The 18,247-nt window shown below is 46.0% G+C and overlaps 1 protein-coding gene across 2 annotated transcripts in view; it reads right to left on the bottom strand.

The window, feature by feature from the left end:
* Window positions 1–18,247, bottom strand: part of LOC146830153 (uromodulin-like) — a 778,490-nt gene that overhangs the window by 110,566 nt on the left and 649,677 nt on the right. For both annotated transcript variants that reach the window (XM_085604404.1, XM_085604403.1), the window contains exon 7: window positions 8,534–8,693. In XM_085604404.1, the coding sequence (XP_085460530.1) occupies window positions 8,534–8,693 (160 nt within the window). The remainder of the gene's footprint in view (window positions 1–8,533; window positions 8,694–18,247) is intronic.

Raw genomic sequence — 18,247 nt, 5'->3', positions numbered from 1 at the left:
TGTTCAACACATCTCAGTGGTGTTTCCTCTGCTTCTTGTTGGTTCTGCAGCTGCACCCAGCACGGAAACATTCTCCGGTAATCTACCATTACTTTGTGGCCACTACTACGACTTACCATTACTACGCATGTTTTATTTAGAATAATCTTTTACTTTGCATGCTTTAAGTTTGCGTGCTTTTTCTTTGCATATACAGTTACTTAGCAAAGTCAATTACTTTGCTGACTATTCACATCGTTGTTTGGAAACGGGGGCGCTTCCGTTTTCAAACAACGATGTGTAGCTCTGACGATGCCTGAAGCAGGATAAGAGAGGAAGCACGGTGAAGCGGGGGACCACGAGGAGAGAGAGGTAAGTGGGCAGTGTAGTTTTTGGGGTCATGCAGGGGGTTGTCTTTTAGGTTGTAGGGTTGTGTTTATGTAGTGTAGAGTGGTGTGTTTGGGTTCGGGGTAGTGGTCGAGCAGGGGGTTGTCTTTTAGGTTGTAGGGTTGTGTTTATGTAGTGTAGAGTGGTGTGTTTGGGTTCGGGGTAGTGGTCGTGCAGGGGGTTGTCTTTTAGGTTGTAGGGTTGTGTTTATGTAGTGTAGAGTGGTGTGTTTGGGTTTGGGGTAGTGGTCGTGCAGGGTGTTAGACCTGTCAGCCCTTTGGGTGGTCCCTCCTCATCATTATTTATTTTGTCCCACTTTTGCCTCAAACCCTGTTTGAATTTTTCCTTTTTGGGAACCACCAGACTTTTTCGTGTTGCTACAGATTCAGGGAGCCATTTTATCTACCCCTGAAACTTCTGTCTGAGGGCCTGGAGCACAAAATGGTGGCCACCTGTGACATCACCAGCATCCACTGGAACCTACCAGCACCTTCCAGAACATTCCAGGAGATTCCAGAACTCTGTGACAGTTGGAGACCGTTTAGAATGTTGGGAGGATAAGAGAGGCAGTGGGCAGTTGGAGCTGGCAGTTGGCACCTGACTGGTGAAGGGAGAGGAGCACAACAGTGAAGGAGGAAGGAGTGAAGCAGCAGGGGTGGAAACTTGTGCCTGGAGTGGGGTCCATAAACCCACCTTTGATACTTGTCCCTACTGATGGATCCCAGCCTATAGCCCTGTGTGGGAAGAAGACAGAAGAAATTCATCCTAAGGACCTGGACAGCAGGAACAGGCCTTAGAACCAAGAAAGCAGCAAGATCCTGACCTGGAGACTGGTTTCCCTGGAGTCCGGCGTCGAGTAGCCTGAAGACCTGGAGCCCGAGGTGGAGAAGCGGCGCTGACTGAAGTAGCAGACGTCGTACCCGGAGCCGCCTGAGGTCGTGAGAGGGCGCCGACGGAGGTCGTGAGGAATACCAGAGGTCGAGGAGGAAGTGAACCGAGGTCGAGCGAGCGGCGTCATCGGAGGAGTGAAGTCCGCCCTCCGGAGTCGTCGGAGACCGAGGTAGAGGAGCACCGGAGGTCGGGAGTGAGGATCGCACTCCGGAGTCGCCCGGAACCGGTGAGGAGGAACACCGGAGGTCGGGGGTGAGGATCGCACCCCGGAGTCGCCGGAAGTCGACATCGAGGCCAGGCCGGCCGACGTCATCGGAGCCGAGAGCGCCATCGGACCGGAGCCGCCCGAAGTCGACATCGTGAAGAGACTGCCCGACGCCGTCGAATCGGAGGTCGAGATCGAACCGAGGCCACCGACATCGGACCGGAACCGCCTACCGGCGTCGACAAAGAACTGACATTGTGCCGAGGCCGCCGAGACCGAACCGGAACCGCCTCCCGGCGTCGACACGACTCCAGCGGCGTCGGAACATCAGAAAAAGGGCAGTAAGTGGAGTAGAGGGCGCCTAAGGCCCTGTGGAGACCTGAGAGACTGCTCTAAGGGGCTAGGGAGGTGCTGAAACCCACCTGACTGTGCCTGGGGTGAACTGGGACTAACCTAGAGAGGTTGTGTGGAGAAGGAAAGCCAGGGCACTGGTATTCCCCCCTTTTTGATCTACCTCAGTTTAGGCCTCAGCCTTGTCCCAGCCAGGGAGTAGCCCCCCCCCCTCAAGCCTTCCACAACCCTACAAGCTGTGCCTGGGCCAAATCAGCCCATAAGAATTGAAGTGTCATCTGATTATAGGAGGGTTGCTGTATACTTTTAATTATTTATTGGGGGTACTGTATTTATTGAGTTTTTACCTATTTATTGCTGCACTATATTTATAGGTCCACAGGACTGGATGGTGTACAATATTTATTGGTACAGTATTTATTGCCTCAAAGTATTTAATTGTCTGGATATATTGCACTTGTATTTATGCCCTGTTATTTATGATCACCCCTATTTATTTCATCAAACAGCAAATATTTATTTGACCTGCTCTATTTAAGAACTTGTATATTGTGATTGACCTATTTATTTTTCCAATCAGCAACTAAGAGAAAAAGATAAAGAAAGAATATTTTCATAATTTTTACGGTGTAGAGTCGTTTTTGGAACGGATGCACGCATGGTTATTGTATGGGTATATTGTATGCTTAGCACTGCGCCTGTTTCCTGACCACTCGAGCCAAGCTACCACAGTGTGTTCGGGGAGTCCACCACCACCCTGCGGAGTGGGAGTGGGCATTTCCAACATAAATTGGTGTTCAGTGGTGGGATAGAGCTGTGCCTACATATACTCAACAATAACTGTGGGTAGTCCATAGGCCTACACCGGGAGTTTTCTCACAGCGGCCTTCCTAATTGTGGGTTTTTGTTTTTTCCAAATTTACTCTGGTGGTGGGAGGAGGTATTATTAAAGGTACCCCCCTGCATTGTTACTGCACAAAACCTGTCCTCTAACCTGAGTGGGCAAGATGGAGTTTGTACTAGAAAATCTAGAAACGTACACTGTGGCCCAACTCAGGGAGTTTTGCCAGCGGGAGGGGGTGTACTGTCCCCCAGGAGCAAAGAAGGGTGCACTCCAAACCAGCTTAAGGGCTTGGGGGGAGGCACGCCGAGAAACCAAGGCTGAGGAGGAAGACAGGGATGGAGAGCTTGACCCCGAGGGGGCTGAGATGTACCAACCTGAGGTGGGGAACCTGTCAGCAGGGCCCAGGACACTTTCTAGGAAGGGCAGCACTGTCTCTAGCGGGGGCTTATCCAGCGTGGAGTTAGCAGATCGGAGAGAGAAAAGACAGCTCGCATGGGACTTAGCAAGGCTGGAGAAAGAGATGGAGCAAGGGAAAGGTCAGCCTTCTCCACGCCCAATGGCCACTACCAGTTCTGTGTGATGCCCTTTGGGCTCAAGAACGCACCTGCCACGTTTCAGCGCCTGGTAAACCAGATCCTCACCGGAATGGAGAGTTTCTCTGCTGCTTATCTGGATGACATAGCCGTCTTCAGTAACAGCTGGGAGGATCACTTGCGTCACCTGCAAGCTGTTCTCCAGGCCCTGAGACAAGCTGGATTGACGATCAAGGCCAGCAAGTGCCAGATCGGGCAGGGGTCGGTAGTGTACCTTGGACACTTGGTGGGTAGGGGAACGGTGCAACCCCTCCAGGCGAAGATCGAGGCCATCATGGCCTGGGAACCCCCCAAGACACAGACTGAGGTCCGAGCATTTTTGGGCCTCACGGGATACTATCGCCGCTTCGTGAAGGGGTACGGTACCATCGTAGCCCCCCTCACGGAGCTCACGTCCAAGAAACAACCTCGACGGGTAGTCTGGACGGAGGCTTGTCAGCAAGCCTTTGAGAAATTGAAGAAAGCCATGTGCGAGGCCCCGGTCTTAAGGGCCCCAGACTTTTCCAAGAAGTTCATTGTCCAGACAGATGCATCAGAACATGGCATTGGGGCAGTGTTATCGCAACTCAACGAAGAGGGTCTGGATCAACCCGTGGTCTTCCTATCCAGGAGACTACTTCCCAGGGAACAGAAGTGGAGTGCAATAGAGCGTGAAGCCTTTGCAGTGGTATGGGCTCTGAAGAAGTTGCGGCCATACCTGTTTGGATCGCACTTCCTAGTTCAGACCGACCACCGACCCCTTCGTTGGCTGATGCAAAGGAAGGGGGAGAACCCAAAGTTGTTGAGGTGGTCTATTTCCCTACAGGGGATGGACTTTCAGGTGGAACATCGGCCTGGAGTGGACCACGCCAATGCAGACGGTCTCTCAAGGTATTTCCGCCTTAGTGATGAGAACTCCCAAGGGGTTGGGTAGCTCTCCCCACTTTCAGCTGGGGGGGACGCGTGTTAGACCTGTCAGCCCTTTGGGTGGTCCCTCCTCATCATTATTTATTTTGTCCCACTTTTGCCTCAAACCCTGTTTGAATTTTTCCTTTTTGGGAACCACCAGACTTTTTCGTGTTGCTACAGATTCAGGGAGCCATTTTATCTACCCCTGAAACTTCTGTCTGAGGGCCTGGAGCACAAAATGGTGGCCACCTGTGACATCACCAGCATCCACTGGAACCTACCAGCACCTTCCAGAACATTCCAGGAGATTCCAGAACTCTGTGACAGTTGGAGACCGTTTAGAATGTTGGGAGGATAAGAGAGGCAGTGGGCAGTTGGAGCTGGCAGTTGGCACCTGACTGGTGAAGGGAGAGGAGCACAACAGTGAAGGAGGAAGGAGTGAAGCAGCAGGGGTGGAAACTTGTGCCTGGAGTGGGGTCCATAAACCCACCCTTGATACTTGTCCCTACTGATGGATCCCAGCCTATAGCCCTGTGTGGGAAGAAGACAGAAGAAATTCATCCTAAGGACCTGGACAGCAGGAACAGGCCTTATAACCAAGAAAGCAGCAAGATCCTGACCTGGAGACTGGTTTCCCTGGAGTCCGGCGTCGAGTAGCCTGAAGACCTGGAGCCCGAGGTGGAGAAGCGGCGCTGACTGAAGTAGCAGACGTCGTACCCGGAGCCGCCTGAGGTCGTGAGAGGGCGCCGACGGAGGTCGTGAGGAATACCAGAGGTCGAGGAGGAAGTGAACCGAGGTCGAGCGAGCGGCGTCATCGGAGGAGTGAAGTCCGCCCTCCGGAGTCGTCGGAGACCGAGGTAGAGGAGCACCGGAGGTCGGGAGTGAGGATCGCACTCCGGAGTCGCCCGGAACCGGTGAGGAGGAACACCGGAGGTCGGGGGTGAGGATCGCACCCCGGAGTCGCCGGAAGTCGACATCGAGGCCAGGCCGGCCGACGTCATCGGAGCCGAGAGCGCCATCGGACCGGAGCCGCCCGAAGTCGACATCGTGAAGAGACTGCCCGACGCCGTCGAATCGGAGGTCGAGATCGAACCGAGGCCACCGACATCGGACCGGAACCGCCTACCGGCGTCGACAAAGAACTGACATTGTGCCGAGGCCGCCGAGACCAAACCGGAACCGCCTCCCGGCGTCGACACGACTCCAGCGGCGTCGGAACATCAGAAAAAGGGCAGTAAGTGGAGTAGAGGGCGCCTAAGGCCCTGTGGAGACCTGAGAGACTGCTCTAAGGGGCTAGGGAGGTGCTGAAACCCACCTGACTGTGCCTGGGGTGAACTGGGACTAACCTAGAGAGGTTGTGTGGAGAAGGAAAGCCAGGGCACTGGTATTCCCCCCTTTTTGATCTACCTCAGTTTAGGCCTCAGCCTTGTCCCAGCCAGGGAGTAGCCCCCCCCCCCTCAAGCCTTCCACAACCCTACAAGCTGTGCCTGGGCCAAATCAGCCCATAAGAATTGAAGTGTCATCTGATTATAGGAGGGTTGCTGTATACTTTTAATTATTTATTGGGGGTACTGTATTTATTGAGTTTTTACCTATTTATTGCTGCACTATATTTATAGGTCCACAGGACTGGATGGTGTACAATATTTATTGGTACAGTATTTATTGCCTCAAAGTATTTAATTGTCTGTATATATTGCACTTGTATTTATGCCCTGTTATTTATGATCACCCCTATTTATTTCATCAAACAGCAAATATTTATTTGACCTGCTCTATTTAAGAACTTGTATATTGTGATTGACCTATTTATTTTTCCAATCAGCAACTAAGAGAAAAAGATAAAGAAAGAATATTTTCATAATTTTTACGGTGTAGAGTCGTTTTTGGAACGGATGCACGCATGGTTATTGTATGGGTATATTGTATGCTTAGCACTGCGCCTGTTTCCTGACCACTCGAGCCAAGCTACCACAGTGTGTTCGGGGAGTCCACCACCACCCTGCGGAGTGGGAGTGGGCATTTCCAACACAGGGTTGTTGTCTTTTAGGTTGTAGGGTTGTGTTTATGTAGTGTAGAGTGTTGTGTTTGGGTTTAGGGTAGTGGTCGTGCAGGGGGTTGTCTTTTAGGTTTCAGGGTTGTGTTTATGTAGTGTAGAGTAGTGTGTTTGGGTTTAGGGTAGTGGTCATGCAGGGGGTTGTCTTTTAGGTTCTAGGCTTGTGTTTATGTAGTGTAGAGTGGTGTGTTTGGGTTCGGGGTAGTGTTGTGGTGCAGGGGGTTGTCTTTTAGGTTGTAGGGTTGTGATTATGTAGTGTAGAGTAGTGTATTTGGGTTTAGGGTAGTGTTGTGGTGCAGGGGGTTGTCTTTTAGGTTTTAGGGTTGTGTTTATGTAGTGTAGAGTAGTGTATTTGGATTTAGGGTAGTGGTCGTGCAGGGGGTTGTCTTTTAGGTTGTAGGCTTGTGTTTATGTAGTGTAGAGTGGTGTGTTTGGGTTCGGGGTAGTGTTGTGGTGCAGGGGGTTGTCTTTTAGGTTTTAGGGTTGTGTTTATGTAGTGTAGAGTAGTGTATTTGGGTTTAGGGTAGTGTAGTGGTGTTTGGGTAGTGTAGGGTAATGTAGTGTATTGAGGGTAGGGGTAAAAGAGTCAAAAATGCATAGAAGTTGTATAGTTAGTAATATCCTGTGAAGTAAATGCATATTCAGTACTTTTAAATGTATTTGCGAACTAAAAGCATGCACAGTTAAATCTTGCGTAGTAATGGAATTTGTGAAGTAATGGTCTGCTAAGTAACATCATATATTCGAGCATTAGTTGTGAGGGATTTTCTGTGTTAAGGGGATGTATTTTATGAACTTTTATACTGTGGCCAGACATGCAGGAGGACAAGTGCACCTTGAAGCTCAACCCTGGATGTGCACCATGTCATGGATATTTCGGCGCTCAAATCACTTGTTGCTGTTTGAACACCGATGTCAGAGCCATAAAATTGTAAAAAAATAACATAAGTCTAAGCCCCCGTCAGAACTTATGAGCACTAAACTTTTTGGTAGGGGAACTTGACGATTAGTACATTCTGTCTCAACTGCGAGGCGAAGCGGAGAGCTGACGAAATTCCAAATTACGTTAAAAAAATGTATCTAGAATCTGACATTCAGTTCATGAAATCTGCACAGCATATACATACTCGTGCTAAGACAGCTCAAGGAAGAGGGACACTGAAGCTCGCAAGCCTCGCATGAGAGGCAATACCTTCAATCCATGGAGCTGAGCTGGGACTTCGATGATGTTGAGGATACAAACTCACCATGGTCTCTCTGTCGTGCCTCATCATTGAGCCAGCCCCCCACTCCCCCATTCATTACCGGGACCCCGTTGTGACTCTACAGCTTCCTCCTACCCTTTCACCTGCCGTGTCAGCGCCGGGCTAGCCTCGGTGCAGAGCGGCCTCTGTGTCTCGGGTTCGCCCCAATATCACTCGGGCTGATGCTTGTCACAAACACTCCAGGGGGGATATTCACAAGGAAGTGGCGGAGAGAGGCGTTAGCCTTCTTGGCTTAACGCCGCTCTCCGCCACTTTGGAAACGCAAGGCTGTAGCATAGTCACAAGGATATGGTGCAGCCTTGCGTTTCCCCCTGCGATGGCGCTAAGTTTAACAACTTAGCGCCGACGCAGGCACCCTTGTACCAGAGTGCAAGGGTGTCTGTGTGCAGAGGAGTATTGTGTATGTGTAGGAAGGTGTCCCTTCCTGCACATAAACAATCCTAAATGCAATTCTGTCACTTTCATGTGTGCATGGTGCCGTTCACAATGACTTAACAGAGCGGGCAAACACCCGGCACTGAAAACCACAGCGAACGGCATTAATCTAATGCACCCCACTGCTTTCGGAGCTCTGCATAGCTCGTGGAGTTTTCTTGCACTTTGCAGAGTTCCACGTAGCGGAACTCCACGAGCTCCGCCCAGGCTTAAACTCTGCCTGGAGTGGCAAAACTCCGTGAACCCACAGTAGAGCGGATTTTACAGCCCAGGATAAGTGCCACTGATAAAAAGTAAAAAGTCTTGAAGAGACAGTAAGAGCTCTGTCTAGATGAGACCTAAAGTTGACACACGAAAAACAGGAAGTGCCACCAGAGGCAGTACTGGTTTTGTAGGAGTATACCTGACATGATGGTTAGTGGTATATAACCTAGATGTTGATTCCATCAGCATATTCAAGTGTCTCTCTGTACTCACACCTGCTCCTCACTGTTCATCACAGTAACTCAATGTGACTGTTCTCACACCTGCTTCTAGCGGGGCTCACCTGTGCTCACACCTTCTTCTAGGGGGGCTCATACATCTGCATATTAACAAAGTAATTTATATATTCTTTATGCATTAATCCTCATTACTTACCTGGCAGGTACTTGATGGATCCTTAAGGCAGAGGAAAACATCACACCATATATAGACGTTAGGCTGGTCTTTAAAGGTGAAGGTCTCTATCTCAAACAGGACTTGCAGGGACTGACCATTCTCTATCACCTGTATGTTCAGGTGCGGGGTCACTGCACAGCTGCAAAGAGAAGAGCATTGTGAAGATAGGCTTTAATATCTGCATAGAAAAGTACAGCGCCCCGTAAAGGCAAGCGACTTGCAGGGCCTGACCCTTCTCTATCACCTGTATGTTCAGGTGCGGGGTCACTGCACAGCTGCAAAGAGAAGAGCATTGTGAAGATAGGCTTTAATATCTGCATAGAAAAGTACAGCGCCCCGTAAAGGCAAGCGACTTGCAGGGCCTGATTTGCAAAGGAAAACTGAGACTTCATTCTAAAGTTTACACATTTTGGTATTCATAAAGGTAAGTTGCTACTAGTAACATTACTGCTAGTAAATGTGCTGGTAGTAAGGTTACTAGCAGTTAAGTTATTACTAGTAAAGGTCTTAGTTTTAAAATTACTATTTGTCATTTACCTTTGTGAACACCAAAAAGTAGTAAAATTACACTTTAGTCTAAGTTTACCTGTATACATGAGGCCTGCAATGTGTCCATCAGTGCCAAACACGTGTGTTGGGTGAAATGCCCTTATTGTACAAATGTGGGAATTCAGTTCTTCTTATAAAGACAAAGCTGAGGTTTGTCTAAGTAATTAGGTTAGATGGGTTTGTTTTTACATCTTTTTTAAATTATATGAATATGAGCATATTGCTTCTGCATCATTTATACAACGAAATTGTCTTCTCTAGTTCCACTTTAATAGCACAAGGGAACCAATAGTCAACATGTGTTTCGAAACTCATTCCATTGATTTGTCACTTCTTCAGAGCTTACAAATAACATGCATTGTATTGTGTAGTCAGTCACCGATAGAGGTACCGATGTACGGTTTCACCATATGCAACATTTAGCTGTGAGCATGATAACTCTGTGCTATCAGTTCTGGGTGCGTCCTGTAGTACTGAAGCATTTAACTTGTTGGAACCAATTGCACTGAGTTAGAATGATCATAGCTACAAATTGTATATGCAGTATTGCAATCCATACCATACCACAAAACCCTCATCCATGCATTTTCCACAAAAGACTTAGACAATTAGTTACTTGAAATTGAAGGTTATAATTGCAATTGTATTTATATAAGTAAGTGATTTATTGTATAAGTTAATGAAAACCTTTACAAAATTGCTCAACGGCAAGAGATCAGCAAATAAAACTGCAGTTACATCATTTATGGAGTCCAACAATAAAAAGAGCTGTGGTACAGTTTGTGTTAACTACCCAGCGTTTTCTGCTCAACTGGCTTGTGCCGTGCTCCTGCGGAGTATCTGCTTGTCTGATATGCTTTGGGCGGTCCTTAGTCTCCCCTTAAGACGATCTTATAAGGACCCTGTAAAGTATATACATGACTAAAAAGGTGCCTTTTGATTACATATATTTTAAAATAACAAGAATATTAACATCACATAGCAGCCTTGTAGTTAGATTTTATAATTGGGATGCTGGAGGTCCATAAAGTGTCAAGTGCCCAATATTTAACAAGAGATTATTTTTGATGTATTAAAAGGAAGGCTTTTTGCATCAAGTGTTTCCTAATAAAGAGTGCCTATTCTGGGATATGGTGAGCCCGCTTTCGATGCTGCTTATTGTGCACCGGGTCTCTTAATTTTTTCCTCTACCGTCCCCATGAATTGTACGAACCGGCACATCAGCTGTATGTCTCCTCCTCCAAGGCAAGCCTTCACTGCTTGTCTGCAGGTTCTTATCCTCCTGGTGTTAAAGATTGTTTTAAAAAACAATTGTCGTTCAGGGTCCAGTTCGCGGCAGGTGCATAATATATTCATGATGCTCTTTTCTGCTTTCTTACAAAGACAGCATTTAGTTATTTCCGAAGATCGCTTCCATGGTGGAAGGTGCGGCAGGACTGGTAGGATACCCATTCGAGACCGAAGATAGTTCTCTTTAAAATTCCTGTTGAAGCCAGCACCTAGATAATTTTGGGGGACGTGGCTTGTGTAGCTCTGCAGCACGCACCATCAATGAGACCTTACCCTGAGCGATTTTTTGTCCTCTGCTACTGACAGCCTTTCACTGTCTAATTTAACAAAGACTTGAAGCTCTTTTGCGCTCCCAAAGTTGCCCAGAGCTTCTTCAGGACTAGGCGGTTTATAGATGCTGTCGGGTAGTCTCTTGCTGTGCAGGCTATGCTTGAATTCATCTCTTTCCATAGGTGGAAATTCAAAGAGCTTTGTTCGAACCTTCTGATCCTATATCAACATTTCACGTAGGCGCCGTTTCGTGATATTTTTTGAGATTGTAGACCAAACTCCAGCCTGATTTGTGCAGGAGAGACGACGTAATTTGGCAGGCTGAAGATTATTCTTGCTGATCTCAACATGGTACAATCCAGAGAGTCAGAAATCACAACAGGAGATCCCCTATTTTGTAAAAATAGGGACTAGGGAAAATATTTAAAAAGTAAAACAAGTCCCTAAACAGAAAGTAACACTCCTTGCTACCGGAATCATGTACTAATTAGTGATACTAGGGGTTACATTAATCAAGTTATATTGTCACAGTACGTTATTTGTTAAAAAAACACAATTTACATATGAGTCCTTAATACAACCACCTATATGTTAAATGTTTCAATTATCAGGCACACATTTGTTGTTCATATAATATACAAATTCAAATTTTATTCATAGTTGTGAATTAAAAACTATATACATTTTAAAATTACAATAAGAGACAGTCCATGCTTTCTATTACAATAAAAAATCAAATGACTACAATCAATATATCTTAATAACAAGAAAACTACAAAAAGTCGACGCTGCGTTTCGGTGCAGTAAGATGTACCACCTTCTTCAGGACAGAAGTTGTCTAACGAACACATTTTTTTATAAAAAAATATTGAACAATACAATATATTAGTATTAATATAAAAGAACATATTGCATTTTCTATAGATATATCACAATATACATTCTTATTGTAAACCGCAATTCAAGAGTAATAACATGCTGCGCTGATATTTTAAAATTGCAATTTGTACCCTCAATATATTATTCCCATTTACAATTGTTACAGTTGAAACATAAAAACCCACAATTAAGCTAAAAAGCCATTCCTTAAATCACAAAACAGTACATGATTCCAATATCGCTAGACCTACCTACTCGGAATATATCAATGCTTCATTTCTATGATTAGACTGGTATGCATTCTTATGGTTACATGTGTGAATAAAAAACTAGGGGGCAGATTTATGAGGCCCGTTGAGCCATCGGAACGTCACTTTTTGTGACGTTCTGTGGCGCAGAAGCCTGCGTGATATTCATCAGGCAGCACTGAGCCACTTTTTGTGGCTTAATGCTGCCTCATAAATATCAGTCCCTTTAACGCAGTGTTCTGCGTTAAAGTGGCGTGCGATGGGTGTTGCTGGGGGCGTTCCCAGCAACACCCATGGCCTTTTGACACTGCCCCAGATTTACGAGAAATCGTAAATCTGAGGCAGCGCCAAAAGCTTCCGCCTCCCCAGGGGAGGCGTAAGGGAGGCGCAACGGGGAGAAATATCTTTATTTCTCCTCGTTTTTCCTTTTTCTATGTGTGCTGCATTCTGCAGCACCCATACAAAGAGGAACAAGCATTTGTGATTATTTTTGTACAGAAAGGTTTCCCTTCCTGTACAAAAATATTCATCTCCGCAACGCAGGCACCCTTGCACCATGGTGCAGAGGTGCCTGCGTTGGCGCAGGCAGCCCATTGTGCGCCGGCGCAGGGGAAAAGGACAGGAATGCGCCGCATTTTATAGATACGGCGCATCCCTGCCCTTTTCTTTTGCCGTAGGGAAGCGCAGCAGGAAGGCCTGCTGCGCTTCCCTACGGCAAAACCTCATAAATCTGCCCCATGGAGTTGTCTGTAAATCAATAAATAATATTTCAGTCATGATTCATATTTGCGATTTTATAAAATTGTTAATGCACCATGAATCTGACGCACCTATTATGTCATACAATTCCTTAGAAAAAATGATCCAGGGAGCCACCGATAGGTTTATAATTTTATAGTGGTGTCCTTGAAAATAGAAAACAACGGATACTTTTTATTAATGGATATCCTATTGGATGTTACCTTATTAGATATAAAGTATCTACAAAGGGGAAGAGCTTACTGATAACAGGTCCTGCCCTTTTGACCGTAAATCAGATGAGCCGTAATTAAGTTTCACTTCTTTGATGTTTATACAGTCTTTTTTGTTCTAAGATATACCAAAAAGTTTATTGGTTAAATCTCAGACCTGATTTGTGGTTATAACAAAAACCACTGTGAATATTCTCAAATGAGAGGGAAAGAAGGTAGAATCAATCACCTGATTTGGCTGCTATCTTTACATTGCATAACAAAATTTAAAATTTAAAATCTGCAAAAGAAGATGAAGTGTTTTAGTCAAGAATCTAGCGTATACAATTATTCATTTTTAAATGTACAAGTTGGCTTCTATTCGCTCGCCAAGGTATTTTTAGTCGAAATGCAAGCGTACAAAATTCCCTATTATTTAATTGTTATTAAATGACAATGTAATATTCCTTTTTATTATTTATTTTGGTGGTATAGGCAATATGTCTATATCTCACGGAGATATTGCCTATCATTTGGCTACAAACTCATTTTATACAAGGCTAAATTCCTGCTTATTAGATTCGGTCTACTCATATCTCAGATATATTTGTAATTTAACATATACATTTATTTAAAAGGCCTTCGTTATATTACTCAGCATATACTATTCTTGCATCTGCGCATATCTCGTAACGTGGCCAACAACATCTAAAGGCATTTCCTTTCTTTCTTGTATCTACTTCTATTGCTAATGAAACCTGTTATGTTGAGTACATGTGTTGTCTTAACTTGCTGTTAAAAATATAATACTGAAAACATACAAGGATTATCATTTGAGGTTTCAAGTTATTTGATGGTTTTCGAAGTTCTAAGAACATAATAATAAATAAAATCGGTAATTTTATAACTGAGCGATGCTAAGTTTTACAGGAATAATATTGTCCCCCAGGAATATACCTAATTAAAAATAACGGCCCTTTAACCTTAATCTACAGGCCGTAAATGGAATATGACATTTTACGGCTTTAGATAGCGTGATTCAGAGTTCCTTCTTAGATGTAAAGAAGCACACTCTGGATGTGACCTTATATATCATTACACGGAGTCACATGATCTAATTTCACAAACTTTTTCAAAATAAATCAGTGATTACTAAAGTCTTATATTCTGTCCTCGCCGATTGCTATTATCACTCGGGGAAAAAATAGTATTTTTAAAAAAAAGGACATTTAAACACGAAACCAAATATGTTTAATTATATGTTTTGACTCGCCATCCTGGAATAGTCTTATTCATGGCGATCCGTCAGTTTTTCTTATGTTCTACTGAGTTTACAATATCTATTTTATTAGTTTCCAACAATACATTTTAAAACCCTTACAATTTAATATTCCTGTAATGCTTATTACGTTTCTAATGGGCAATGAAATTTATATTTAAGTTTACGCGTCCTATTTAGCGGCCATCTTTACTAGTCAAAGCCATACTGATTCGCGAACTAAGTCTGATTTATGGGCAGCTCTTATTTTGTTGACCAAATAAGTGTGTTTTATTCACTATCTATATATAGAAATTTCTAAGGACCGATAAGTGTATTAACAAGAAAATTCATTATTTATATCTTATCAAGAATATATCTCTCGTATTTCTATGAGGTGACTCCAAAATTATCTAGCGGCCATCTTAGAATGTCCATGTTAGAGATAATGTGAACAAAGATCATCAAAGGGATGTTATTTAGAAAAACACCCTAAGGTCATATTATATTGGGGAATACGAGATAGTTAGAAATGTATTTGTCCCTGTCTTTATCTTTTGATGATTCTAAAATCATACTGATAGAATTAACCTGTATATATTATCTCTAACCTAAAACTAGTATAATAATGATTCTTTATGCCGCGTCGACTCTTTGGGGCTGATTCCGATTCCGGTCGCAAAACGTACCGACTGACACGGATCCGGACCGGAGACCGACCGACACGGACCAGCGCCGTACGACCCGTGCAGTACGATGCAATGCTTGTGAATTGCAACCGATACGTATAGAATACAAGCCGTACGACCGAGCTGTATGGAAAATAGTGATCCGGCCGGAAAACCTACGCGAGTTTCACCGACCGACACGAACCCCGAATGAACCCGACTGACATGTACCTGCGATGTCCGACCCGCGCAGTACGATGCAGTGCGTGTAAACCCAGACCGACTCGCACGGAGCCCAAGCCGCATGACCGACACGCACAGAAAACCGGGTCCACAAGTAATAGAGATCTCCACAACCGACGCTTATGAAACACAGAAGATAGTCAGCGTGAATGAGGCAGAGAAGCCCGCACGAGCCAACATCAGCGTCCGTCTTGTTCAGAAGAACGTCTCCTTCATGCCTAGAAAACCCAAAGGAAAAAAGACAAAAAAAGGACCAAACAAGCAATGACAAAGCCAATAAATATCACAGAAAAAAACCTGGGACAAAGACACACCCACAACTCCACCTATATAAAGGACATCAATCACTACCATGATCCCTTGCAAATAGGAGAAACAGCCAGCAACAAACACCATCACACAGCAACCACAGACACACTCAAAACTCACACAACTTACACACCGTCAGCACCTCACCAAAAGCACTCACACATACAGCTAGCTAAACCAAAACTAACCCACCCTCACTTGCACCCTCACACACACATCACTCACCACCACCGCCCATCACCATACCCCCCAAGAAGAATCCAAAGTTCACAGATAGTGAGTTAGAAGTGCTGGTAGACGAGATCATCAGAGTAGAGCCACATTTGTTTGGTACATTGGTCCAAAGGATCCCCATGTCATGTGTATATAGTACAACATATCCCCAGTGGAATTGCACGAATGTCCTTGTTAAAGCTCACATGTGTACAGGGAGGACACACCTGTGTCAGCAATGTGATGGCCCTTGAGTAGCAATGGTCAGGTACAGAAAAATCTATCCATGAGCTGGGCATGCACACCCCTCGACATGCACATTGAAATGTTTCTTTATGGCTGGGCAATGTGCAACAACAATATCAATCTCTGTCCGTGACAAGCTGGAAAAAAACAGTGTACAGGCAGGCATCCGTTCGTACAGTAGAATATGTCATGTTTGTGAACCACTGATGCCTGTAGAAACATAACTTACATTGTGTGTCTCTTCCAAACATAGGTGGTGCTGGGGACCCAGCACCAAATGAAGAGGATTCCCAGTCCCAGACTCTGGTGGACACTGAGCTCTCTGGTTTGACTCTGTCTCTGTCCTCTTCGGATGACGACGACCAACCTGGCACCAGTGTGAGTCATCATGCAGCACCAGCAGCATCAACATCTTCACCCCCTGTACCCACGCCTCCAGCATCTGGAAACCGAAAGGGTACCCCCGCCAACACGGACAGACCAAGGCCACTGAACACCCACAGCACAGGGACACAGGACCCCCCGGAAGCTACAGCCAACACCACCGGCAACACCACCCAGGGGGTCCCAGTGTCACCTGTGCGGCCCGCCGCTGGTCCTGCCCGTGTGGATACGGGTGCTGGGTGGGAGGCAGAGGGCGCGCCTTGCAGAGGGGTCTGGACTGCATGATGATCCCCAACTGGCATGCATCATAGATACGTACCAGGATAGCACCAGAGGATTTGGCCAGGTAGTGGGGATCCTCAAGAACATACAACAGGAGCAGTCTGCCCACCATGCCCGCGTGGAGGCAAAGTGGGATGCCCTTATTGCGGTGCATCGGGACATACTCCAATGCCTCCGCCAGATCAGCACAAACATGTCCACACCTCCCCGTGTGGCCACAACATCTGTTGCAACACCATCTGCCAGTGCCACACGGAGGGAGGAGGACTCTGGCGGAGAGTCCCCTGCACCGCAGAGGCCTGCACCTGAGGATCCCCCCCCCCAAGACGAAGAGGGGTCGTCCGAAGGAGGACATGTGTGAGGCAGATGTCTCAGCACATCCCCCAGGGCCTCTAAACCTGTTCTGGACAATGCTCTTTGTGTGCAACCCGTTCACCTTGTCCAATCGCACACAACTCGCTCACATGACATGGAGGGTTCATGTTGGTTCAATGTAGCAGATGACTGTGGACTTTACTCTGGACATTTCATCTACCAGCACTTCCAACTCTAATGTGAACTTTGGATTCAAAACCTAATGTACAGCATTCACCATCCTGTGCACTTTCCTCACACATGTTCGAAAATAAACTCACCAGTACATCATACTTGCCTCTGTTGTGATTCCAACTTGTCATGTGTCATGGAGATGTCGATCTGCTAAACAACACAGTGCATGCCAAATACTACAACAATGTGACCACCGTTAGGTGAGTCATGGTGATGTGACACATGTGAGGGTGACACACCACTATGGCAACACAACACATACTCACCATGGCCATGTTACTCATCCCACACAATGATGCTGACCTGAAACACATAGGTATGCACAGACACAACACCTATCCACAGTCAGTGGTAACAAGTCCACAGGTGAGGTAAGCAAATGTCACTCAGATGTGGGAAGACAGACAACGCACCTAACAACGCATAGCACAGGTTCATTACACATCAGCAACACGTTTATTCTAAAATAGTTGCAAGGCAATTGTACATTACGGTGGACACACGGTCACAGAGTGTCTGAGAATTGAAGTCCAGGGGTGTGTGGCACATCACTTGATGGCAATTGACTACTCCCACACCGGTGTTGGATTCTGGGTGTTGGGGGTCAGTGTTGACCAAACAACAGGCAAAGTACCCTGGAAAGGACAGACACAAGACACAGTCAAAAGCACAGCAGAACAGGAGAGAAATTCAATACACATGCACAAAACATGTCACAAGAAACCTACACAGAAACAAGTTAGCAGTACTACCCTATAGTGGAGTACACACCACCTGAATGGACACATCACTGCACATATCCAGTCAAGTGGCACATAGACACACTCAGACAGCAACAAAACAGCCACAACACATTCCAGGCTAACTCCATAAATTGACATAACAACCCTGGAAACTCACATTCAGGTGAAGAAGTTGTTGATGAGCTGTGAGCGGACGTCACCCTCATCCTCATCCTCCCTGGCATCGTGGCCCAGGCTGGGATCCTCCACAGGTGGCAGAGGTTGGTCATCGTCATCCTGGATGAGAGGCACCTTCTTCCGCACTGCCATGTTGTGTAGCATGCGGCACACAAGGATCATTTTGCACACCTTTGTAGACTCATATGGGAGGGTCCCTCTGATCTTGTCCAGGCAGCGAAAGCGGCTTTTCAGGAGGCCAAATGTCCGCTCAACCACCCTCCTGCTCCGACCATGTGCCTCATTGTAGCGCATCTTGGCTGGTGTCACAGGGTTCCTGAGGGGTGTCAGCAACCACGGCATGTTGGGGTATCCGGAGTCACCTACACACAAAACAAGCATTTGCATAGCCAATTGGTCTCGCCTTTGGGACCTTATAAGTATTTAGGCAGAGCT

The sequence above is a fragment of the Triturus cristatus genome, chromosome 5_1, assembly GCF_964204655.1.
Source record: "Triturus cristatus chromosome 5_1, aTriCri1.1, whole genome shotgun sequence".
In the NCBI taxonomy this organism is placed as follows: Eukaryota; Metazoa; Chordata; class Amphibia; order Caudata; family Salamandridae; genus Triturus; species Triturus cristatus.
The sequence above is the reverse complement of the archived record's forward strand: the minus strand, read 5'-3'. Positions and strand labels throughout refer to the sequence as shown.